The sequence below is a fragment of the Manis javanica genome, chromosome 2 (assembly GCF_040802235.1).
Source record: "Manis javanica isolate MJ-LG chromosome 2, MJ_LKY, whole genome shotgun sequence".
NCBI classification, from domain to species: domain Eukaryota; kingdom Metazoa; phylum Chordata; class Mammalia; order Pholidota; family Manidae; genus Manis; species Manis javanica.
This window is the reverse complement of record NC_133157.1, coordinates 119,753,943-119,781,774: the sequence shown is the minus strand read 5'-3', so window position 1 is coordinate 119,781,774 and position 27,832 is coordinate 119,753,943. Positions and strand designations below refer to the sequence as shown.

Below are 27,832 nucleotides of genomic sequence, written 5' to 3'. Positions count from 1 at the left end.
GATAAATTTTCACAAATGCCTAGGATGGCTAACTGGTTTTCTTGGTTTCACTGGAGATGGCTGGTAATTATAGGTCTGCTTTGGTTATGTAACTGTACTCCTATTATGTTAACGTGTGTGCGCAATTTAATTAGTAGTTTAAAACCTATACATGCTGACGTTACTCTACAAGAAGATATGTCAAGGAAATAATCAATCTTCCCATGTTTTCTTGCGCCTGCTACTTCTATAGCTTTTCTTCTTCCTTCCTAATTACAACCCTTAAATAGAATTCGTGCCTCATATCGAATTTACAGAGTATCATAATTCTTCCAAGTGGTAAAGATACCTCAAGACAAATGCTGGGCATAGAAGCCACAGGGCATAAATCTGCAAAGAAGTAAAAAGCTAACCTTTTCAAACAATATTGCTTCTCTCTCACTTACCAACTTTACATTTCCCTGTATGGCCCCGGAAGATGACTGGTTAGCCAGAGACGGGTAAGATTCCTCAAGGGAGGAACAACCTAAGACAGGCACAGTCGCAGGGGGGCCATCAGGTGAGAAGTTGGGGATCAACAGAGGTGAGGCTTAGAACCTCACCCCCCTGTTTTGAGAGAAATCTTCTGCATCTGTGGATGTTTTATTGCCCTTGTCTAGCTTGGATTAACACATAGTCTACAGGTACACACCTGATCATCTACATTTGCTCTCTAACAACACTAAACTATGTTTTCTTCCTTTATCTTGCATCTACCTACCACTTCAGCATTTTATTAAAAATAATAATAATAAAGGGAGAAATGTGGGATTCCCATATAAATCAAGTATAAAAATCAAATGAATATTCATATTTGACCTGATTGTTTATAGTTCATAATGCGTGATCAAAACTGAAAGTTTCTGTGATGACTGCCCTTGTACTGTTCAATGTAAGAACTTATTCACTATGTAAGAATTTGTTCACCATGTAAGAACTTGTTCATTATGCTTCAGAAGATTGGAGACTGACGAAAATTAGGCTTGGGGTGGATTAATGATTGTGCATTGAGCATTGACTCCCCTATACAGAATTTTATTGTTGTTAACAACCATTTGATCAATAAATATGAGGGATGCCCTCTCAAAAAAAAATTTAAAAAAAACGAATAAAGGAAAAACTACTAGCCTTGCAAAACAAATATTTCAAATTATAATACTTGTAATTTTTCTAATATTAAACAAAATGCAATTGTTTCCCAGCTTCATAGATGCTCTGGATAAACACATACTAGGTTTAGACATTAAGCAATCTATTTTTCACTTTCCTAAAGAAGTTAGCCCTAGAATCCCAATTTTAAACTGGAAAGATATAAAGGCACTGAAATAACTTTACTGAAGTCCCACACTTGGGACTGGAATCCAAGCTTATCTCCCTCCAAAGTCTACATACTTCCTGTTACTGCCTTGAGCACTGGTAAGCAGTCTTCCATATAAAGCACTTATCTTTACCTCTAAGTAATGTAGAGCCATTAAATAGATAAATAACAATCAGTTGTTTCTAGTGAAGTAGTAACTATAAACGAGACAAACACAACAAAGAATATACTTACTCATTCCTGAGCATTCTCTATCACCATCCCATACATTAGAAACAGCATGTCCCGTCAGTAGGAGGTTAATTAAACTTTGGCTATTAACAAAAAGTTGAAGTAATTAAAATATGAATGGTAAGGCATAAAGTAATGACTTTTTACATTATGTTGTTTAAGAAACAAAGTTAGGGAAAAATCTTACTTTTTTTTCATCTTAAACACTCAATGAACAACAGCTTTACTGAATGTATCACTAAGTGTATTACCAGTGTATCTGCTGTTCTACTTATTCATATAAATTAAACAAGTGTATCCAAGAAATTGTATTTAAATGGATGAAAGTAAATGATAGACTGATAATTCACTTAATATTTATAATCCTTAATAATACATATATAATTGTTATTTTTTTGGTGTTTAATGAAAGATGTGGATTTTATCCTCTGAGGCAGTTAAGATCTAAAGAGAAGGAGTTACATATTAGAGTGGGTTAACTATTACCAGTTTCTTTATTTTAGTAGAAATAGCTAATAAAAAGCTTGAAAGGGAAGGTGGTTTCAGAGAAAAATAAGGAAAAAACTTTTCCTCTTCCAAGTGGGAAAGCAATCACAAAGTAAGGATATACTATTCTAAGTCAAAATGAATACATTTTATCTTTTAAAAAAACCCTCATAAATGGGGTATCAAGAAGAATTTATTAAAATACTACCTGCTGTCACCTTAAAACATCTGTCACAATAAATGCAATGTATACATAAACCTACAGTGGTAATTAGTATTTCACACATAAAGCAAAAGATTGCTCAAATTCATAACTAAATCCACATAAGGAGAGAACAGATTTTAGTTAATTACCTGCCATGTCCATACACAGGATCTATCAAAGGTTCATTTGAATCCTCTATTTCATTTTTTATGTTTTCAATGCCCTAAAGAAACCAAGAATTCATTGGAAAATTAGGGAAGTTTAAATACAGACAATCTGTACTTCCTGTTAAGTTCAAAAAGCCCTAGGCATTATAACCTCATCATCTCCAAATGACAAAGACAAACTGCCCTTCATTGTGCTAACCACCTAACTAATTACTTCTCTCAGGCCTTGTCTAAGGATTATAGAGAATATTAATCAACAATCAAAATCTTTAATGATCACCTGAATATTGTAGGAAGAAACAAATATGGTAGCTTCCACTTGCTTCCTTGTAAACAACAATATAAAACAAGCCGTGATAAAGTCAAAATGAGTAAGGATATAACAAGTGGCACACTCACTGGAGAATGTGGGGACATCATTTCAAAGATTGGTTCAAGAACAACTAGACATGATTATTGGCCATAAAGGACAAGAGACAGAGACACTATCAAAAGTTTTGAGCATAAAAAACTGAGAGAATAATGAACAGTCAAGATGAACTATTCATGAGCAATCTTGGATCTTATTGCTGCTATTCACCAACTACCACATCTCTCCAACTACCAAGTACTTTTGGTTCTTTTAAACATGCTCTTATTTTAAAATTTCTAAACTTAAAACATGCTTCTGAACACACTCTATTTCTTTTCCATTTCCATGGCCAAGGCCTTAGCTTAGGTTCACCTATTTCAATAACCATTTTTCTAGTTTCCTAGACTCTGGTCTTAAACTCCACAAAACAATTCCCTCCAGCACAATTCTTACCCCACTTCAAGGAATCTTTTATCAACCAAATGATCTTATTATTAGCTTGTTCAAAATTTTTGTTCTGTTCTAATTTCAGCCACATGAAATATAAAGTATTTTTGGTACAGTATTGCAAGGGATTTCATTTCATATTCTGAGCCTTCTTCATGTAAGAACCCAGTCTCATCCTCCATGGTTGCCTATCTGGTGCATTACATGCCGTGACACTGAACTACTTGGAGTTCTCCAAACCTGCTGGTATACCCCAATCCATCATGTATTTGGGTTTTAAGCATTTGCTGTCCCACTACTTAGAAACTCTTCCTACAGTTTTTTTACCTAGAAACCTTTTTCTTATCCATTAAGAACCTATAGCCATCAAATGGTCCCTACTATATAGTCTCTCCTTGACTCAGGCATCCTTCTATTTTCCCACCAAGATTTGTGCATGCAACAAGTAAACACCAAAAAAAAAAAAAACCACTGCTATAATGGAAGTAATTATTTATGTATTAATTTTTTTTTTACAACTCTAAAGAGGAACCATTGAAAAACCATGTATCCTACATTTTAAGTCCAGTCCCTTGCAAAGAGTCAATGTTCAAAAAAACATTTGTTAAATGACATAAGACTGGTTTCAGACATGGTAAATAAATCTAGAAGGATATTCAGCTGATTCTAACAGGCTCTTAGAGAGATGAGACTGGCACTTGGGGAAAAAGGTAGGACTGAAAGTGTACACAGTGGAATTAACCACTTAAAGGTAAGCTGAGAGAATAAAATACCCATAAAAGAAAAAGCATGTGGGACACAGGGTGCTGACATTTTCTGGAGTATAAAAAATTTACAGGGAGGAGAGAAAGGAGCAGTTGATAACAGGTAAAGAAGGAAATGACACTGTCGGGGAACAAAACAAAACAATTAGCACAGTGACTTATCAGGTAAGAATGGGAGCTGGGGTCAGAAAGAACTTCCAGAGGTCTTAATGGGTCAATGCCACATATAGTTAAGATGAAAGAAAATAAAATTCACAAGAATTAAGTGCATTTCATAATTGGAACACTATTGGTAACCTCTACTTTCCAAAAATCAGGGGTGGAAGTCAGTTTGAAAGTGATTAAGTAATATTAGAGCAGTGAGGAAAGAGGAATGGTTTATTCTCATCATAAGAGATTTTAGTTCTCAGAGTTAGAAACAGCATCAAGAAAAAAATTACTCATTACTGCCAGAAAAACAGAACTAAACTCAAACTAATAAAAGCCAGAAGAAGCATCTTCTTAAACAAACCTTTGTGAGTAATACAGAATACAGAAAAAGCAACACTCCAAATTTGCCTCCCCACATTGAATAGTGGTCCAAGACAGCATCTTTTAGTTCTGATAAACTTCTAAATAATCTTTTTCTGATGGGGAAAAAAGAATTAATTATTAGTATCATGATGAGATTGACTATATTCATAAATGGGAAAATTTTAAATTGTCTTACACACATTAAAACATACACATACAAACAGGAGATATTTATGTCTCAAAATTTCAAATACAAATTTAGCCATTAAAAGCAAAAGCCATTGCTGACAAATGTCACTATATATACCATGAGACAAAATGCCTACTTGGCAGACAAACTCTTCATAAATTTGGTGAACTCTGTGGCACTGATAAATTCTGTAATAATTATATATACTTAAAGGATAAAGTCACCCTCTGCTAAGAGGTGTTAAAGAATAAAAACAAATGACCTTTTAAAGCCCGAAAATTGTTTCATAAATATCTGAATACCAAATATAAAATGTACATTTTTGGCCACTTTTAAAAGAAACTGTTACATTTCAAATCAAATGGCCACCTATAATTCTATCAATACAGCTGTCCTTATCTTTTTATTTATAATACAAAGTTTAAATGCTCTAATGAAAATATGGTATTTATAATGAAAATTACAGAAAGCATATTTTGGCAAACAAGAAATAACTGGAATATTTATCCTACTAGAAATCTTTGTATTTAATCAGGACAAAAAAAAATTAAGCAAAAATGATTTTTTCATTTTAGTGATGAAAAAGCCTTTAATATTATAAAACAAAAGTCTAAGCAGTTAAAGAACGAGAATAATATATATTAACAAATCATTTTTTTAAACTGGAAATTAATCTTCAAGCATATAAATCTAAGTCCCTTTCCACAGTATGATCAGACTTAAAATGGCAATGCGTCCACAAGGTTAAGTATTTTAAATGTTTCAGTGTTACTTACTGAATTAATGAATGAAATTGCTCAAAGCCAAGCTCTTCCACAGCCAAGGCAGCTATACATAAAAGACACTTTTCAGCACTACACATGGCAAATAAATGACACAAGATACACACAGCAGGATGTAAATACTTTCAAGCAATCAAAAATTTCCCTATTTGCTTACTTCCTTAAAATGCTCAGTTTATTTTCAGCTTTACTGTGGCATAAAATTTATATTTCAACATCTTAGTTACTATGATTCTAACTAAAATGGATATAATATTGAGAACATAGAAGGGTAATTAAATAATAAACATCTATTTTTAATTCCATTATGCTAGGATAGTTTATAAAATATGAGGAATTATAGACAATCATAGTGCTTCACACATCATTGCAATGTGTGTGCACTAGTAAATAATCTTTCGATTCATAAATCCAAGTAAAATCATCATAGCTAATCTTCTTCCTTTATAAAATCTTTAGGTTTAAAGCTTAATTATTAATCAAATGTGTAAAAAAAGGCATAGCACTTTGAAACTACATAGGTTCAACTACAGCTTTAAGTTTGTTTCATTTATTTGTGTAATTGTTGAGAAATTTTCAGTAACTTGTTTAGATTATGTTTATTAATATAGCACAATTATAAATTTTTTTGAAAATCAAAGAAAGCCTAAACTCAAAGGGAATGTTTATTCAACATTTTGCTAAGTGCCAGGCCCCTTTCTAAATGCTCTACCGGTCTTACCTCCTTTAACCCTGTAACAACCCTACTACTCCATACTACAGAAGAGGAACCTGACACACAGAACCATCCCACAACATGCAGCAATAAACAGCAGGGCTGAGACTTGAACCCAGAGAGTCTTGGCTCCACAAAGATAAAGTATTTAAAGATACTGTACATAAGTCAAAATGCCTACTCTAATTTATCACAATGAACAATCTTATATATATTTTATAAGCAAATCTTCACACTTTTATATATTAATTCTCACTAGAGAATTAAAGAAATGGGTTTATCATGAACCCAAAATTAAAATGTCTGATCTACAATTTAAAATGTCACATCACGTTTGCCTTTCAAAGTCTGTTTTAATTTTCAAATATTTCAAACTACTTTTTAAAATCTTTCAAAATCCAAATGGATTAACTGAACTAATCTTTTGATTTCTGTGGGAAACAAACTGAAATTGAACCTGAGTATTCACCACTGCAAACAAGTGTGCGTTACCAAGAGCCAAAACTATGCACTCCACAGAAGCCAATGAAATTAATGTTGTACAGAACATAATACTGACAGGGTGCAAAACATTCCACATTTAAAATTTCAGGATAAAATAAAAATTCACCTAACTTTTTCCCAATTGTACTAAATGTTCTGCAGTGCTTGCTTATCTAAATATTTTTACTGGGTATAATATGCCATGAAAATAGACACAGAGATAGTAATTTAGAGAAAAGAGGCAAGCAAAATAAAAAGCTTAGCAGGCAGGATGGTGGAAAAATATAAAACACAAGAAAAAGAACATAGCTGGGAATAAAGGAAAGAACAGATCAAATAGATTGTTACAGAAATAAATATTTTATATAAGCTCATTTCATTTGTTAATATCTAATATAAAAATAAATTCTCAACTTTCAAAAACTTCAAATTTACACAGTATTCAAAACAGATTTAATATATGGCTTTAGTTCACGTCAGCTTTTAAAATCAGGCAAAGAAAATTGCAGATTTAATAAAGTATGTTTTTCTTGGGGGGTAATTCAATATAATATGCCCACTTGAAGTACTCGTTCATGCATTATGAAACATTTAAGCTAGAGCAATTTAACCTATCAACACATTGATAGTAAGCATATTTCATAGTAAGCATATAGTATACTTCTAAGATACTAATGAAAAATGTCACAAAAGATCTTACTATGTTCTTACACATTAATATATAGATTGGCTTTAAGCACATGTTTTTTAAAACAATTTTTAATGAGTACAAGTATTCCTCTGTTAAAATTTTAATATCCTATATGGATTTATTAAACATGCTTACATGTAACCCAGTAAAACCTGGAAAATACTTAAAAATCAATCTTAAAGATATTTGTAACTGTCATCCTTGTGAATATTTTCCACTTGTTTTCTTCAACTGTTATTATAAACTCTTGAAAAAAATGTTAAATTCTCTTTGAAAGGCTATGTTTGAAATGCCTGAAGAGGAAATGTTATACAACTAGATTTTAAAAACTATTCCTTGCCAATGTACTACTATGAGAATTTGCCACTGTAACTGCAGAGATCGGAGAGAGAAGGTGCTGACATCACAGAGACATTTCAGCCCACGGAGGCAACAGTGCCTCAAAGGTAGCCCTATGCGGAAAGCAAGATGTGTATCACAAGCAACTGAAATTCAGTGCCTATAAATGAGGTATCTAATTTCTTTAAAAACAATTTCTGCAGAGACAAGAGTTAACAGCATGCATTATATGTAGAATAAGTCATTTATTAAATATAAGCACTTAGAACTACCAGTTATCAAAGCCACCTACTAGCAAGATAATTCCTGAAAAGAAAAACAGAAAAGCAATTCTTTTATCTAGCTTCCCCCATGTCTCCATTTTCCTAGTTCATTCTGACAGTTTTTAGGTCGATCACATAAGAATTTTTCAGACTAAAGACCACAGAATACATATGTGTGAATGCATCTGTATATATGTATGAATGAGAATAGCTGTTATTTATTTGTAAAAAGAGATCTTCAAAGTATAAAAACTTAAATGAAGGCATAATTAAAACTACCTTAAGTTAATTCGTACATACTAATAACAATGTCTAAAAAGTTCAGGAGGGAAAGAAACAATGTGCAATAAAGAATAACGTCCCCATTTTGCTCCAGGAAGTAACTAAAGATATTTTTAAAATGTGCTAGTGTTAAAAAAGGATCCCTTTTTTCCTCCTAATATCAAAGAAAACATTAACGCATGTGAAACTAAAGTATATGGAATTGTTTTTGACTTTCTAAATGACAGTTCTAAAGTTCAAAAGAGATTGTCATCAAACAGAAGTTAACTAGAACTTTTTTAAAAGTTTAAGAGATGCATTCCTTTTACCTGAAAATGAATACAAAAATTAAACACATGTAATATCTTCTAGTAACTAAAATAACTGAAAGGGAAATGAAAAGTACTAAGGCTTATGAATTAAGCTTAGGCTAAAAGAAAAGACAAGAAATGAAAATTTTATATCTTTTTTTCTTCAAAACATTTTTCAATTGTTTCATTAAACAAAAGTACAAGAATTACTTCAGGAAATAAAAATGTATCTTACAAGAATGTTCCACTTGGCAACTAGACTCTGCAGGACTCCCAGAAATACTAGCAGTTTCCTCAGTTGTCTTTCCTCTCAACCATGAAACCAAGCAGTATGGCCCAGAGCTGTCACAAGCACTTTCTAAAATATCACATAAGGTATGACAAAGGAGTTCCTTCCGCTCTTCCTCTAAAAATAACCAAAGTACAAATTATAATGGTTATCTGTGAAAAGAAAAAATCCTGTAATGAATAATAATTTTAAGAATGTGTTAATTTAATGATGAAAATGGAGCATTGTAAATGGGAGGAATCCATAAACAACTGATCATATGTTTTAAAAAAATAATGCGCTTGAAGGTTAAAATGTTATCATTATTAAATATTACCATTAATTAGGAAAAGAATCCTGAAAAGTACATAAATAAACATTAGGAGAAAGAATATACCACTTGCAATAACCTAACACTGCTCACCCTCCTTTCTTAGGCTATAAATAAAGTATTTAGGCCATGGGGTTTCCTGTCCTACAGAACCAGGCATGACATGAGGGTCTCTTGAGATCTCTATTTTTCCTCATTTCTGACTTTGATTTCCCTGTCCCACAGGGGTAAGGAAAATGAGACAACACCATCAGCACATACAATATACAAACCATTACATCAGCAGAAGCCATCATGGTTATGCTGCGTAATACAGAAACTACTGATACTGTATTGCAGTGATTCAAGTACTTGACTTTCATAAAAAAATAGCACAAATCCTCAAACAATTTCTCCTGAACCTCAGCCACCCTCCCCTTTGCAAGCAGTATTACTCTCCCGAGGAAGCATGGCTCTCTGAAACATTCAAAGAAAGGGGATAGAGAAGACGTGCATACATTTAGTGTAAAATTTTATGCTATAAGGGGGTTCTTTCTCTCCAAATAGATTTACAGTTCTTTAAAGGCAGGAACTTTGTCACTCACATTACAACCACATTTGTGACAATGTTATATATTTATATTTTTTAATCAAAATGAATATATTTTTGTGCAAGAAATATGAATTGTAATAAAATGCTGATGTTCATAATAGCATCTTTTGACTAGATTTTTCTCTACTTCATGTTATTTTGCATTTCAGCTATTAATAAAAAGTACAGGGCAGTGACACTTGAACTCTTAAATTTAAAATCCTTAGTAGATTCTCTGGGTCTGGTTTGGTATGGAAACTGTTTTGCTCTTAAATACAAAACTGGGATTATAACATAGCCTACCTTATTCCAGAAGTTATTGTGAGGTTCACATGAAATTATGTAAGTGAAGGAAAGACCTTTGTAAACTGTCAAGTGGAATGAAACATTTGTTATAATCAGATGGCACCATATAGCTCTCTGACCTAATCATATTGCAGAAGCTATAACAGCTTCATTTGCAATTTAACTCAAAATTACTTGCATTATATAAGCCACTGTACTCAAAGATGCAGGAATACAAAGATAATTCTGAGTTCATACTTAGAGCTAAATAAGACAGAACAAACAAACATAAATGACTATTCCTTAAGTTATGGTAATATTTAACAGTTCGGGGAAATGCACCATGTTTTAGCAAAAGCCCAAAGGTTTTCCCCTTATATTATGCTGTCTTATACCTTCTAGTCAGGTAAACCAAATTTGGAAATATATATTTTTAAATTTGGAGTCACTGTTCATGAATCTGTCTCAAACATTTAAAAGATAAACCTCAAGAAAAAATATCCCATAGTTTACTTTTTAAGATAGGTAATTTCAATTAAACCACCACCAATGATTGCTGCATAGATCATGGATAATATAGAGAATGGAGGAAAAGTTTGTAAAGGATAGCTGTCATACCTGGGCAATCCCTCCAAGAAGACTTCTCAGAAGAAAACAGGAGCTTCTTCAAAAGAAATGCCTTTATACAATTAAAGCAATAATTATTAGAATGCATTATAAACATACCTTACATCATTCTTTTATTTTAAAGCAGAAAAAAACTAATTTGTACCTCCTTTCTAATCTTCTGAATAGTGCTATAAAAATTTCAAAAGTTACCCTTCATATTCAATAGTAAGAGCATATTTATTCAGAATATGCTACTCGATTAAGAATTGATTAAGAGTAAGTGTGATTCTAGATCCATAAAATTCTTTTTTATACTATATATTTTCTGGCAAATAGGAGAATTGACTTAAAATGATAGACATATAACTGAAAAATTAAAGAAATTTACTGCTCTATTCACAGAGTAAAGGCCTTATAAAACATGAACAAATCTACATTTCTTTTAGATTTCTTGGTAGAAAAGAAATCTACTTGTAAAAGTGATTTTACTCTATTAGCTCTGATTTTGATATAAGAATACCACTGTGAGAGTCACAGAGTCACCATTTTATTTCAAGGAGCTCCAATCTTCTGATTTAACTCAAAAAGCTGTAAGATTCAAAAGAAAAAACAAATCTGTTTCCATCTTTCCTATGTGAGTCAACCATGCTACACTGGTGATTTGATAGCAAACAGTTCAGTGCGGTACAATGCTCCCTTCTCAGAGTGCAGTTCTAGGTCTAGTTATACCCTAGTCAGCTGACTTATGTATTTAAAATGCAGATTCTTATGCTCCACCTAATGTATCTGAATCTCTGGTGCACAGTTCCAAGAAAAACAGGTTACTGTGGTGTTTCTTACATGTGTTTGGAAGCAAATTGTACAAATAAGAAGACTCCTTAGTCAGACAGACCTAGGTTTGTTCTACTACCTACCTATTACTACTGGGTCTACTACTTTCTAACTAAAAATAATAATAGCACAAACTTTAAAAGGTTGTAGTGAGGATTATACAATATAATCTATGTAATGCACTTAGCACCGTACCTGGCACTTAATAAGCAATTATTTCAAAGTATTTTAACAAAAAACTAATGTTCTATAATAGTCTCATAGAATTGAAATCTACAAATACTACATTCAAGTGCTTCTGATTTTTCCCCAAAACAACATCCATAAAACTGAGTAGTATACACTACATTACAATGTTTTGGAAAAGTGAGGTAGGTGCCCATTGTTTCACCACTAGAGCAACCACTGTTAGCATTTTATGTACCTCCTTCCAGTCTTTCCTTCATAACTATTTTAAGTTTTATTACAAGACAGAAGCATAATGGGTATGTGACTATATTTTCCATTTTTGTTTTCCTACTTTATATCTACAATTTTAGTCACTAAGTGTCTATCAAACTAACACAATTTACTTAAATATTATTTCTAAATAATTATGTCTAAAATACATAATTGTGTATCAGATTTTTTTTTACCACTATAAATATAAAAGCTTCTTCTTGAATATAGCCTTTTCCATATTAAGGATTATTTCTTTAGGAAAGATTCACAGAAGTACAATTATTGCATCAAAGAATCTGCACTATAATGGTTCCAATTATAATGTAACATTCTTTCCCCAAATCAAAGTACAAATTTGTACTATGTTGTGATGAAAGCCTTTCTGATAACATAAAGAGTTAGCATGTATTCTATATATGTATTATATAATGTATTATTATAATAAAGTAAGCTGGAGAAAAGGTTTTTTCAAATTATTACAAATCTACAAAAAATTTCCAATATAGTTATTAAAGGTAATTCACATGTAAGTGGACCTATGCAATTCAAACCCATGTTGTCCAGCAGCCAACTGTATTGTATACTTAATGATTAGAAAAAGCAAGCAATAGAATCTGGTTACACTTTTAATTGCATTTTCTTGGATTCCTTAGACTCATACTGATTCTTTGGTTGTCTGCCTGTATTCCACCTATTCTGACTGCATATACAGGCTCATTTTCACAACTGAGGTCTCTGTGTTTTTCTACCCAATTTGTACAAGTTCTTTGCAGAAGAAAGACAATATCCATTTATTGCTAACGTTCATTGCAAATATTCTTCTGAGCTTATCAGAACTCATCTCTTCTCTTAGAGAGGTGACAATACATTATTTTTAGTTTTTCTGTGGTTAAATATTTTGTCAAGAATATATTTGGTATATGGTATAAGATGATCTAAATTCATTTTCCCCCTCAAATTGCCAACCAGTTTTGTATGAGTGGCATTTATTCAATGTCATTTAATTTTATCATTAGTAGTTCCTTCTTTATTTTGGTATGTGATAAACACTTGGTTAACTATTATATGTAAGTGTTCTACTACTGTATTATCTGTCTGGTTCCATAAATGCCTGTTCTTCTAGCAATAGTGCTGTGTTCTAGTTTTCATAGTTTAAAAAAGTTTTAAAATCCAGATTCACTCATTTCCCTTCATTACTTTTAATGCTTCAGTTTTGAATTTCATACTGAAATATTAAAATTATTCTGTGATTGAAAAGATTTATGTGACTATAAACTAAATAACTACCTCAAAGATGCATCAGTATTTTGAACATTACAATCATCCTTCTTACATAGTAGCCCCACTTGGAAAAATAACTATCACTGTGGAAATATACTTAATTTTAAAAAATGGTAAACTCCTGTGGTATATCTTGCATTTAGCTACATTCAAGGACTTTCAACAAAAACTCTATGGTACTATTATGGCCCAAGGTGGGCAGAGGTAATATAATCTAATTTGCATATGGAGAAGACAAGAAATCTTCAAGTTCAGATAATAAGAGTTCTACTAGCAACCAAAATCTGCCCCAGTTACTCAGCAAAACAGCTCTAATTACTGATCAATAGTTAAATTTTATTCTTTATAGTCAGTAACTCCCAGGCAAAACTCAGACATCCAAATTTTTCTTTACTTTTTAAAAATTGTACTAATGTAAATATCAACTTTATCCTTTACAAAAATAAAATAATGACCTACAAGGGATATATTTTGGTACCAACCATGGAAGGAAATTTTTTTCCTCCAGAGAAATACATTTGCAACTTAATAATATAAGTATTATTGTGTGTGTAATATAAGTAATATAAGTATAGTATGTGGCATAAGGGTTGACACACAAATTTACTTCGCAGCTAACATTTCAGGAATGCATTCTTTATGCCCAATGAATAATAAATGTGCTGATTTATTTATTTTGTATTTTCAAAATGTGCTGATTAAAACATAATACATTGCAGTTTCTTTTATAACAATTCTGTTCAGAAATTTTAAGTATTATAATAAAGTGAAAATCAAATTCTTGGTTTTAACAACAGAAGCATTTATAGCAAATCAGTCTTTGATATTCAAATATAACACATCAAGATCCAAAATCAAATACATATATTCATATATATATTCAGATTAACCCTATCTTTTGTGCAAAGAAAAAAACCTTTTTTTATTTTGGAAATTCTGTTCGAAATCAAGTGCTACGAATTTTATCTTAAAGGCTAAAGCTATAGCCTAAAATAGTGTATACTGATAACTTATTTTAAAAGTTTATAGTTTTAGGCCATGAAAATATTATCTCATCTCCAACTTTTTAGGAAAATTCTTTTTATAGACAGAACAAATGAAAATAATACCATTACTATCATGTACCTATGTAGAGCATAAAATGTTACTACTCAACAGGACTGTTGTATTAAGATGTTATGATAATTAATTCCTAATTTTCTGAAAGCCAAGGAATGCCTATTATGGTTTCTTGAAGATAAAGAAAAGTCAAAAGGCTAGTGCTATGTACCCTACTCAAGGCCTAAATTCATTTTTATTTTGGATGTTTATAGCAACTTGTATGAGTGGAAGTTAAGAGGTAACTGATAATGCTTCATTACACAGAGTATAGATATTAGAAAAAAAAAAAGTCAAATATGAAACGTTTGAAAACGTCCCTCTAAGGAGTTGGTAAAGTAGTCTATGTTACCTGAACAGGTGCAATAACAGCACAGGGGCCACCTTCAAACTGTTCTAATGCAGATCCCTCTGATTCACTAAACACAAACCCTAAAAATGAAAGCAAGTAGCAAAGATTAAAAATATAATTCAAGTAGCAGCTAAAAAATTTTTAATGTACTTTTGCTTTGAGAAAGATCACTTATCACAACAGCAAAATATCTTCAAGTCCATTAGGCACCATAGTTCTTAACTTTTGTGGGTATCAAGGGACCCTGTGAAAAAAGGTATGGAACTTATGCCCCCCTAAAACACATACACACAGGATTTTATACTCAGGGACCCCGCTAAGTGGACTAGGGGAAGTGTGTCCTTTCATAAAAGGATACTAAATCTGACTTTTACATAATTTAATTTAATTGAAGGAAGACTAGACAGTCTATTTACTGAATTCAAACAGAATTCTTAGGATGCCTTCCATACAGTATCTTTCCTCACTCTAATCTGAGTCACATTCTATAAGCTAAAATTAAATGGCATCATAGACAGTGAATGTGCACATGCTGGCTCTATCTTAATTTAGGTATTACCCAACCAGTACTGACAGGGTGTGGCTACAAGTTTCCGCAGAGAGCACTGGCCATAAATGAGGAGAACTGTATATCTGTATAACCTACAGGAAATCATTTCACTTCTCTAAGTGTCAGTGTACTTATCCTTAAATGATCATTTCCAATTCCAACATGTTAAGAATATGTAAAGTTTCATTAATGGTTATAATTAATCATTCATCCAACAAACATCTAATGAACATCTGAGCACCCAGGGTATATGCATGAATGACAAAGTCCCTGGTCTGGAGGAGCCAACATTCCAGGAAAAGACAGACATACGAACAGTTACTAAAATAAAGGAATAATGAATGTTACAACAGAATTATGAAGAGAATGCTGTGGATATAAAATGAGTGACTTACACTGCCTGAGTCAAGTCTTAACAGATGACTTTGAGGCTGATCTTAAATAGGAATCTGCCAGAGAGTCAAGGTGGTAGGAAAATGACTTCAGATAAAGCAAAAAACTTTATTAAAGAAAAAAGATTAATGGATCAGACAGATATTCAGCATAGCTGAAGGGTAGAATGGATATAAGATGGGGGCAGATGGTAAATGGAGGTGGGAAGCTGACAAGAGGCTGATACTGGGAAGGCCGACCATGATAAGTACTAATTAAAGCAGTAATATGATTATACTGCATTTTTTTCCTTTTTGAAAACCAGAATGGGGATGAGATTGTTTCAACAGCCTTATAAAGATGGTGCCAACCTAATAAAACAGACATTAGTGGAGAGCAGAAACTATATCCAAACAATATTGATGAGGTAAAAATTAAGATTTGATGAGCATGTGCAAGTGAGGCAAAGGCTTCATACAAAAGAAATTACAGCTGAGTCTGAAGTTTCTAGCTTGAGACACTAGGTGATAGCAAGTGAGATATGACACAGTGTAGAGGATCCCATTCCACCCCACTTCCTCTCTCTTTACCTTTCGATCTTCTCTTCTTTCAAACAGTATTTAAACATATATTTCACATATTTAAAAACAAAAGATAAAAACCCTTCTGAAGAGTTGACCAAAAGCTCCTTGGCATTTATGTAAAGGAGTTGAAAACTTCTATTAACATAAAAACCTGTACACACATGCTTATAGCACCTTTAGTCATAACTGCCAAAATTCAGAGGCAACCAAAATGTCTTTCAGTATGTAAATGGATAAATGAACTGTGGTACAGCTAGAGAAAGGAACATTATTCAGCACTAAAAATAAATGAGCTTGTAAGCCATGAAAAGCCATGGAGGAAACTTAAATATATATTACTAAATGAAGAAACCAATATAAAAGGCTACATGCTGTATATAATCCCAATTTTACGACATTACTATATGAAGTCAGTAAAAATATCAGTGGTTGCCAAGGGTGAGCGGTGGGGGTACAGAGGGTAGTTAAGGCAGTGATACCATGATACAAATACTATGATACCATAATAATTGCTCCATGTCACTGTATATTTGCCCAAACCCACAGAATGCACACCACAAAGAATAAACTTAATGTAAACTAAGGATTCTGGATGACGATATGTCCATGTAGGTTCGTTAATTGTAACAAATGTCCCATCTGGTGGGGGGGATAGTGATAACAGAGGAGGCTATCATGTTGTGGGAACAAGATGTGCTTGGGAGATCTCTGTACACTCACCACAGTTTTACTGTGAACCTAAAACTCTTCCGAAAAAGTAAAGTCTTAAAAAAAGGAAAACATCATTTGACCATAAAAAATATTCCACCAAAACTCCATCCACCACTCTCTAAACCCACCTAGTTATTTACAGGCACTGTCTCAATTTCCTTACCTCACAATTTAGTCAACCATTGAAAATCTGGTTTTCAACCAATGACTGTACCAACTCATTCACCAACTTCATCAATGACCAGTACTGGTTATTCTCAAGTCTTTTCCTATTTAATCTCCCAGAGAATCACCTGAAATGCTGACCACTGAGTTCTAAAAAATCTTTATCCCTTAGCTTTATTGGTCCCTCTGGTTCCAAATTTTCCTTACCTGTTTCTTAGTTTCTTTGATTAACTACTTTTCAATGTTAATGTTCCTCAGGTCTTGGCATTAGGATCTATGTGATCCTCACTGTATACCTTGACCCTGGGTAACTACATTTTCATTGCTGGTTATAATCAGGTTATTCGCACAGAGAGCCCAGATCAGAACTCCAGAAATAAAGTCTAAATTCCTTAACATGGCCCTGTATGGTCAATCAGCTTCTGCCTAAATTGCCTACCTTATCCTTTACCACTCTCCCTCCTTAGACTCCTGGCATGCTGAGCTTCTTTCAGATCCTCAAATATCCATTTTCTCCCTGTTTTACCTTTTGAACATGTTGTTCCCTCCACTTGAAATACTTGTAACCTTCTGTCTGAAAACCTCCATCTTATCTTTCAGGCTTTGCCTTAAGGTAAGGTCCTCTTGGTTCAAGGCTCCAAAATATACCTCTCATCCATTTCTAACCCATCTCTAGTCTACCTTGTAGTTCGAACCACCATCATCTCTCACCTAGAATACTGTTAGAGCTTCCAACCAGATCTCCCCATTCCTTCCCCCTTGCCTCCCCTACTTTACTTGTTCACCATAGAGTTAGTAGAGGAATATTTTAGACTTGGAAATCAGATTTTGTCACAGCCTGCTTAAAACATTTCAATGACTTCTCACTGCAATCAGAATGAAACCCAAACTCCTTTTCATGGCCTGAAAGACCCTGGGACCTAGCAATCCCGCCTTCCCTCAATTCACACTTAACTTCATCATCTAGAGAGACTTGAGGCCCTTAGAACATCCCAAGGTATTTACTTTAGCCTTAATGCTCTTTGTTCCCTCTGAGTGCATTTCCCCTTCTCTCTTAGTAAAGCTGAATCCTTTTCATTCTTAAGGACTCAGTTTACATATTCACTGCTCAGAGATAATCCTTGACAAGCTTGTATAAGTAAGTCTCTCCTATCTTCTCCCAGCACAACTATATTTATCATAATCTGTAATTATATTACTTTTTGTCAGAGACAGAGATTGTTCTGAGATCAATGGTGATGGTAATAAACGTGAATTTTAATATTGTAAAACAAAATGTATTACCATTCTGATGGTCTGTGGATACGAGTGGACCAATAACTTCCAAATGACCAATGCATGCTGTTAGAAATTAAAGCATGAGTAAAAGACCATCCAAAGTACAAGATAAACCAAGAGTACAAAAAGTTTGTTGGTGTGGCTTCAGATTCCACATTGCAACAAACTTCTAAGAAACTACTATGTGGTCAGTTTTGGTGTAGTATCAAAAAATGTCCAGAATTTCAGAAATGGCTGTTACAATACTCCTACCTTACCAATTACCTATCTGTGTGAGGCTGGATTTTTGGCATATGCTTCAACTAAAACAACATATTACAACAGAATGAGTGGAAGAGCAACTGTGAGAATCCAGCTGTTTTCTAATGAACTAGACATTAAAGATATGTACAAAAAATTTAAAACAATGTCGCAGGTCTTAATTTTTAAGAATTTTTCATACTGAAGTCTTTCATAACTTTTAAGAGTGTAATGGAGCCCTGAGTTAAAAAACCTTGAGAGCCACTAGCCTAGGAGAAGTAAATCTTAACAGGCTTCTAAGTTAAATATATAGACAAAGAGGAAGTGAAGGGAGTTATTGATTGAGCATGAGGGGAATGTGGGAAGTAGAGAATTGAGGAGGTCATTAATTCTGAAAAAATGTAAGAAAAACTTACAAGATAAGGAACTAAGAGAACAGTGAGGGCTCAGATAAGGTCTAATTCCTACATTTGTATCGATGCTGATCACCATTTCCTGTAGCAATACACAGCAGCCTGGGAGAAACAGAAACAGACAGGCTAAATGGAGCATTAGACTAGGTAAGGAGGGCAGGACAAATTTAATAAGGACAAATGAGAACTAAGGGTGCTGGTTATCATGTCAAGACAGCTAAATCTAGGAACAAGAGGTGAGACCAAGAGGCCTCCACTCTTTGGCTATCTCTTCTCCCCCTGGGAATAAGGAAAGGGTCCTTAGTGTTGAACCCAAGTGCAGAGGTGACACCAGGCTCTTGTCAAACTTCCAGGGTACATAATAAATATGAATCAGTAATGGATTCTTGCCCTCCTTAAAATTACTAATAATGTAATACAATTTTTAAGATTCAAGGGTGGAGCTTATAGTTTCTACTGCACAAGAGTGATTTGCTTTTTTACTTTACATATAAAAACCCCAAGTAGAGAATTCTAGGCAAATCTGCTTTAAGCCAAATTCTGTTGAGTTATGGGTATTTATATTTTAGTGTGTTATTTGATAATGAACAAAGGCTATTACATCTTAAAATGACATAAAGTCAGCTAAATTGAAATTAAATATTGCATTCTAAAATAGAGGACTATGCTAAGGAGGCTTTTCCTTTTATAGCAAGGTTTTACTTGAGTTTGAGTATTTTAGAATACAGAGTTATTTTTCTGATCAAGTGTTCTCATATTCAAATTGTTTTCTGGTTTTAAAAGGAATTACATTACCTTTAAAAAATGGTTTTAATAGCCATTAACAAAATGGCTGCTTTTTTTATTAGATCTGAAATTAGCCATCTAAAGCATAAGTATACACTTTTGTACCATATTACACAGTACTACAGACACGAGTCTTTCTCAGTTTAATTGCTCATAACTAATTTATACCTAAACTTTGTAATTTTCAGTCTTTTATTTTCAAGACTCACTATGTATATGTACATTATTCAAGCCAGTTTGACAGCTTCTGCTCTATATATAATTCTAGCCTTCCATGTAAACAGAAAGCCAAACAAGGACCTGGTTTGTCATGACAAGATACTGACTGAGTCAAATCTGAGCTGGGCCTTTGTCTCCTCATCTATAAAATGAGGATAACTATATTTACCCATTCTTATACTCACAGGGTTGTTGCAAGGATTACATAAGATTTTCAAACATTGTACAGTGTAATACAAATGTAAGATATTATGACAGATACTCTGAACTAAAAAACACATGTATTCAAAATATTAAGAAATTAACTTTGTCATATCAGTTTACAAATTAAATTTAATAAAATTGGATTTTAGATGGACTATGATTTAGATAGGTTGGAGAAAGAAAAATCTATACTTGAGAGAAACAAAAGGCTTCTGACAACCACCACCTCTGAAGTGATATGTATGATCCATAGTATTAACTTGTCTTCACTTTGGCAAAAAAATTAAATATTGATGGTTTTATTGCTTTGGTAAAATGTTAAATCATATTAAAATAAATATCCAAACATACTTTCAAACTTTAATCCAAATGTATTAACTCCGAAATACATTTTATACTCATATTTTAATTGATCCCTCACTTTCTCTAAGTTATTTGTTAAATCTCATTTGTTCCTTTTATGTGACAGGAATTATCCTATACTGAAAGTCCAAAACTCTATAATTTTGATCAACTAAAGCTCCACCTTCCCCCAACCTCCACCAAGAAAATACAATAAACTGGTACAAATAACAAAATTGGGCTTTTCCTTTTCTGGTTAATCTTTAGGTAAAGCAATAAAATAACTTAGAACTTGGAGGAAGGGGTGAATAAAAAAGGAAAAAATGGTTTCTCTAGAATCTCAATAAGGGATTGGCGTGTTTTTGTAAATGTACTTTGGAACACAGCCACATCCATACCATGCAGGGCTGCATCTGCAGCAAGAGCAGAGATGAGTGCTGATACTGAGACAGACAAGTTTGTTACACACCAAGCTAGACAATCAATACTGAAAAGAAAACAAGTTCCATTAAGTCAAACATTTTCAGTTATAATAAGATTACTGTTTACTTCTTCTAGATCTAGATGACTCTTACTTTGGTCTGGTTGCCATGTGGTTGACCTGACCATGCCTTACTATCTCCACTGCCACCCTCCTGGTCCAAGCCACCGCATATGTCCTGGATTACTGCAGCTGTCTCCCTTGATCTTGCTGTCTCGACACAATACAGTTGATCATCCCACACAGCAGCAGACGGATGCTTCAACATTTGTCACGTCATGTCTCTCCTCTACTCCAAACATTCCAATAACCTTTCAATTCATTCAAAATAAAAGCCAAAGTACTGACATGGTCTATACTGCCAGGCACATTTTTCATTGTCTCAAATGGCCATTCTCTCTGCCTTGAACACTTGCTTCAGATATCTGCAAGACTAACTCAGATACTTCAAGAATTTGCTCAAATATCATTTAAAATGAGCCCTATCCATGCTACCCCATCCTATAATTCCCTATTTATCTACCTTATAACTATCATATACACTTAAGTTATACTATATTATGTTTATTTTCTTTTGTTTTCCCTCCCACCCTATCAAGTCCAAGCGGCAGAAGCCTGGAACACTGTTGTACTTTGTGTGAAAAAGAGATGGGAGGGAAAATGGTACTTATGTATAAAGTGGTAGAAATGTAAAAATGGGGAAGAAAATCTATGCTTTAAAAGTATTATAGGTAATTGAGCAGAAGGGAAGCAGGTACCAGTAAAGAGCAAATTTCCAAATTGAAGAAAATAACTTCAAACCTTAAAACTACCTAACTCACTGCCTTTAAAATACAAACTGGCAAAAAAACCCAGAAACAATACCTACCTTTTTTTTTAAAGATAACAGATTTGCAGAAAACAATGATCTAAAACCGTCCAAATAACCAAATGAATGAAAACAACTGTGTGCCACTTCTGTGGCTTACTGCTTTAACGTATTACCTAAAACTGTCCAATCAATTAAAAGAGAAAAAAACAAACCCTAACTATGTGCGGTGGCAACTCCTGCAGCTTATTGCTATAACATACCAAAAAAATGTAACATGACCAATTAATATAGTTTCATAAATGGAATATCCCTAGACATAACTTTATATTTATCCCAAATATCTTACACTTATAATTTGTTTCCAAAAGGCTAATGAAATTACAGTTGTCAATTCAAAGCACAGCTATAGACTATGAAATAAAACCAAAGTTAATGTCACATTATGAATGCAGTAACCCAAGTGCAGTACGGCTGTGCCTAGGGCCTATTCCGAATCAGAATCCCACATGCCTGCCAAAAGTTTTGAGCAATGGCTCCTGCCATATTCTAAGAATGAATAAATGAATACAGCAATTAACAGAGCAAAACCAAAACAACATCTCTCTGATTTAGAAGTGATTACTTAAAAATACGTATTTGGTTGCCTTAAAATCTTTGAATATACAACCTTGAAGAAAACACATCTACAATATAACTGCACTCTGAAAAGCAAAAAAAGAAACAAGTCCTTTATTTTGACATGTTACTGATTGAATGAATCTTGTTAAGGGCATGACTAAACGGTGGCAGAGCAATCTCATACATCATTATAAGGTTCTATCTTAAATAACAATTATCCACCAAATAAACAATCATTTCTTATAATTGTCAGGGCATAGCCAGAGTGATCTTTGGCTTAGTTCACAATTAAATGCTTTTTTAAATTAAGCTACCATTTTCCTAGAGTTTACTATATGTCAGATATTGTGCTAAGTGCCTGAACATGTCTACATGCTTTTAATCCTCACAACAACCCTGTAAGGTTGACACTACTATTATCTGTACTTTACAGAGAAGGAAACTGAGGCTTAAATAAGTTAAATACCTTCAACCTACAACCCAAGTACACCTATTCCAAAGCCTGCTCTTAACCATTACTAGTACTGCGTCTCTGAATACTCCTTGAATCTGCACCATAGTATGAACATAAATGAGGCTGAATATTACCTTACCATATGTTGTAAATGCTTAATTAATGCTGACTAATTACAAGGGAAGTAAACTTTTTCTTAATCTTTAATCCATCTTGTGTATTTTAGGGCTGTTCATTATTAGCATAAGTAAATCAAAAGGGAAAGTACATTTTAAAATAAGATCTGCAAATGCAGGTGTCCAAGATTTCAAAAAATATTAGTTATGTGACATAATCAAATGTGTAAAAGAGCCAAACTAACTGCATGTAGCGTTTAGAAACTCAAAGGAAAATAATGAGAACAGAGATGTTTTAGGAATTGGGAGACTTGTAATTCACTCCCAGTTCTATCAATCTGTGCACCTCTGGCCTGGTGATATAGCCTTCATGACTCACATTTTTCATCTGCAAAATAAGAGTGACATACTAAATAGTCGAACTGACTGTAATACTTATGAGTCTGATTTTATCAGTTCTTAAAAGAGACATACCTGGGGGGAGAGAGGAAATTTAAACCCTGAATTTCTGTTACAAAATACACATTATGAATACACTGCTTAGATATACTATGCTAAAATTTCCCCAACTTCTTTGAGAACAGGCATTATCTAAACACATATTTTAATAATAGTAATAAATAGCTCTTTATTGTAGTAATAAATAGCTATTCCTTACTGACCTGTGATGTTTTACATACATACATCACCAGTCTTTCTGACTCCAAAGACTATGTTCCTAACCTCACTTAACTTCACCAGTCTTAAGTAATGTGTGTATTTAAGTATTAAAACTTAAGAATTAGTGATAATTACTAGTAAAAAGTGCCCAGCTCAGAGCCTGGCACAGCGCAGGTACAATAAATGGTCATTTTAAGTTCATTATTATTCGTGTTAATAAAATTTCTTATCTAAGTCAAAAGCCTGTCTGGGTAGATCGGCACAGGAAGGGCTATTGTCCATATTCCTTTTAACTGTAACAGTAAACCATCTGAAACCCGGGGATACTTTGGGTCAAGAGAACACTTCGTCGTAGCAAGCAACACCTTATTTATGCACCGGTGCCACTCCTAACAATATAACTAAAATATACTAAAAACAAAACTACTTTTTATTAGCCACTTTGACTTTCCTATGGACTTCTCTCTCTCCAAAATTAGATCAAACGGCAGTAATAGGAAGCTTTGTTAGGAAGTGAAGATCCGCGGCCACAGCACGTCCTGAGAAAATGACCCCGGAACACAGGGCACACCCTCGTAGTCCACACCGCAGCCCAGCAACCACCCCTTCTCCCACCCAGCCGGACGGGCGCCTAGGGAATGGCAGAGGCCTGCGGGCTTTCGGGGACACCAACCACTCTCCTACTCAACCTCTCCCCGCAAGGCCGGCAGGGTGCTAGTATGAAGTCCAGTTTCAGAGCCGAGCCTGGGACCTGGGAGAGAGTGCGGGCGCGCGAGGGGACTGGCGCCAGAGAAGTCACAGACACTCGCAGGGCAAGAAAGCGGCGGCTGGAAGCGAGAACCCAACCGGGGTACCTTGTGTCCAACGGCAGAAAATGGTGTCAGAGAGACCGGGGCTGCTCTTGGTGCCCCACACCAGCTCCACCAGCTCTTTAGTCAGTTCGGACATGATGGGGTACCGGCAAGAGGGTCTTCGCTTTCAGGACACCTGCCCCGGAACATGGGGAAGGGGCGGTTTCGGAGACAAGAGTTTCAGAACGGCAGCTGCAAATGAGTGTGGAGGTTAGACCAGAGGAAGGCGAAAGGAGAAATCTATTCGCAGGGACCGCGCCTGTCAAAACGGGCGGCAGCGATCGCAAGGAGTTTCCTGTGCCGGAAGTGCCAGGGCCACTTCCGGCTTCTTTTTAGCCACGGCCCCCACAGCCGAAGGGCCCGGGAGTCACCTCCCCGGAAGCGGAAGTGGGGAAGGGAAGACCTGCGGACCTCCGTTTGAGCGGCTGGCCGCTGGGCGCCTTTCCCGGGTGCCCGGGTGGGTAACCCTGGCGCGCTCGCCGCGTTGTGCAGACGTCGGCGTAGTTCTGTCTTCTCGGAACACCTTGTCTCTGCGCGCCCTGCTTTGGTGTTCGCCGGAAGCTCTGAAGCCCAAGCCCTAGGACCTAGAATGTACCCTATTAAAATTGGTAATATTAATTATGCAAAACTGCAACTGTAAGGCAGTGGTTGAATCTCAGTGAGGGGACATCCATGTATGTATAGAGAGGCTCCAATAAGTTGGAGATCTTTCAGCCTCTACGTCTTCAAAAATCATATGAACCAACTATTAAAAACAACAGAAGAGCACGGGGTAACGCGCATTAGAAATGTCTATACCAGGTGTAATGAAGAATTACAAAGTTGTTTATAGGAAAACATTCAAAGCAGCCTGTTTAGAAATGGTAGAATGTTTTTATTTCCAATTTTTTAGACTATAGGGCCGTGTAAGCAAAATCTAGACCAAAGTCCAGTTTTCATCATTGACAAGCATTCAGTTTAATTTGTGTGAAACTTCTATTTGCGCTACATTGGCTGACCTTTGAATGTAAAACAAAAGGGCAAAATCTGATCTGGTTCTTTCTAGTTTCTAGATTGCAAATAAGAGATTTTGCTAATTTATCCTTTGTGAATTCAGCAACTTTTGCTTTAGTTAAAAGGAATTGTTCAGAGTCTGAAGCATATCCATAGTCTTTCTCCTAATTTGTATTCCCTTTGGAATACCCTTAATGCTATTTTTGCAAACCAAATCGTACCCATTCTTCAAAACAATGTAAATGCCACTTTGTAATAAAGCTTTCTCCAGTCATCAAAATCCAAAGTAAAAATTTTACTTTCTGAAATTTCATAGTGCCTTACCTGTATCTTGCTTATGACAATTACTGTGATCCTTATATTTGCCAATAATTATTTATTCTTCTCCTGGGATATAAATGCATGGAAGCCAAAGATTGGTCTTACTCATAGTACCTAGTAGGGAGCCTTGAACATTGCTGGGCTTCAGTAAGTAGAAGGAATGAACTTACCTGCACTGGAATTTAAGATTTCATTAGCTTTCAGCAAGTGAGGGAACAGGGAAAGTGGTACTGATGGGTCCACCTAAATATCTAACATTTGCATGATGGTTTACTATTTATGTAACTATTTCACTTCCTGAAAGACAGAGAAGGTCTGTATTCCTGGAGCCCGGTAAAGTGGCAGACCTCTGAGTTTAAAGATATTGGTACATGTGTTTTCTTCCCATTAATATGTGGAAATATTAATGGTGTAGTATATGTAACACTATATCACATTTGTTTTCTTTCCACCATTAATATATACATAGTAATAATGGATTTGATTAACTATAGATATAGAGCAAAAGCTATACTTTCAAAATGTATTTTTTAAAATGTAGTATTTCTTGATCTGTGATTTTTCTTAGTTTCCATCTACAGTGAAGCTGGCAAAATCTTGGACAGATATTGCTATGTATGTCCTTTCCTCCTTTATATTAAATTCTTTATTTGCAATGCTTTAAATTTTTTTATTAAACCACATTTTTAACAAGGAATATTTGATTAATGTTAAATTATTTATATTGTCTAATTATTCATTAGTTATAACATTTTAATTTGTGAACTTGCTTAAATTACAATAGAAATGCAAATCAATATTAAGATTTATCTTATCTGGTTATTATATGTAAAATAATAAATATTGGAAGCAGTCAAGTTTGTTGCATCTGTATCTGGTGCAGGACAATAATGCCTTCTTTTATTATAATGACTTGAAATTTAGGTAAATTTTCTTTGAAGTATTTATGTTGCTCCAAATTTTAGCATTTTTTTCCCTTAGGACTATTTATGATTTTGATTAAATTGACATGTATCACTGAGATGTGCATAGGTTGCATGAATGAGCTTCTGCCCAAAAAGAGAGTCCTAAAAAATTTGACACTTCCTATTCATATATAAATTGTATTAGTAGTGATTCTCTTTCTTTCAAATTCAAGTCAGGGCACTTCCATAAAACTGGGCTGAAATTTCCATCATGATTAATTCTCTTTTGGCCATCTTTTTACTATTTAACAGCAACAGAATCAATTACCCATTATCCTCTAACTGTGTTTAATTATTTTCCTGTCTTTCCCAAAATTTCCCTGTCAAATAAAAAGCACAACAGCTTCATTACCTGTTTTCCAGCAACTATGATGAAAAGAAAAGGACAGTTCTCTAGTCTGAAGCCCTTCACCCCTAAGTGTATTTGCAGCACCACTTATTTAGGAGAAAACAAATCTTTCAAAAACCACCCTACAATAGGAATGGCAAACAAGTGAAACTCTTCTCTTTGTGTCATCCTAGCCTTATCTCAGCAAGATAATTTTCCGACCAAGCACACCAAGTTCCTTTTAAATCCACTGTTGTCATACTCCACTATGGCATGGGGCATTAATGCCCAAAGCATTTCCTACTAGTACTAGTACTAACACAAGGTGGAGAAGGGGTTCTGTCATTAAGGGCTGTGTTATGTAAAGTTAGCAAGTTGTTCACTGCAACTCTCCAAGAAAGGGATGGTGTTTAGGGTTAGGAGACACATTTGAATCATTTTATGCACTGTGCTTCCCACATCGTTTATGTTCTGCACAATACTGTTTAGGAATCACTGGTATAATGAAATAAGCATTTGATTGGAATCAGAAAATCCAAATGTAGTTCTTTGAGTACTAACTGTGCTCTTGCAAGATTCACTTAAATAGCTCTATACAATGTTATCTTCATCTATAAATTAAGAAGATTACATTTAGATAATCTAAGATCCCATTCACTTCAGATCCTGCCCACTTCTATCATTTTAAAAACTAGCTGTTTGGAAGTTAAAATATATGGAAAGAGTGGGAAGAAAATGTTGAGTAAGTACACAGAGTAAACAATTTA

At 34.2% G+C, this 27,832-nt stretch overlaps 1 protein-coding gene across 2 annotated transcripts in view; it reads right to left on the bottom strand.

The window, feature by feature from the left end:
• The window catches only part of MINDY3 (MINDY lysine 48 deubiquitinase 3), an 86,751-nt gene extending 61,959 nt beyond the window's left edge, over positions 1-24,792 (bottom strand). The window contains exons 1-8 of one of the 2 annotated variants that reach the window (XM_073229244.1): positions 24,462-24,792; positions 14,604-14,683; positions 10,610-10,670; positions 8,772-8,942; positions 5,468-5,519; positions 4,500-4,614; positions 2,408-2,481; positions 1,571-1,650 (exon numbers count right to left, since the gene is read on the bottom strand). In XM_073229244.1, coding sequence (XP_073085345.1) covers positions 1,571-1,650; positions 2,408-2,481; positions 4,500-4,614; positions 5,468-5,519; positions 8,772-8,942; positions 10,610-10,670; positions 14,604-14,683; positions 24,462-24,555 — 727 coding nt within the window. In that variant the 5' untranslated portion in view covers positions 24,556-24,792. Of the gene's footprint in view, positions 1-1,570; positions 1,651-2,407; positions 2,482-4,499; positions 4,615-5,467; positions 5,520-8,771; positions 8,943-10,609; positions 10,671-14,603; positions 14,684-24,461 lie in introns of those variants that run through there. The other variant, XM_073229245.1, reaches the window with a different exon arrangement.
• Between the last annotated feature and the right edge of the window lie 3,040 nt (positions 24,793-27,832).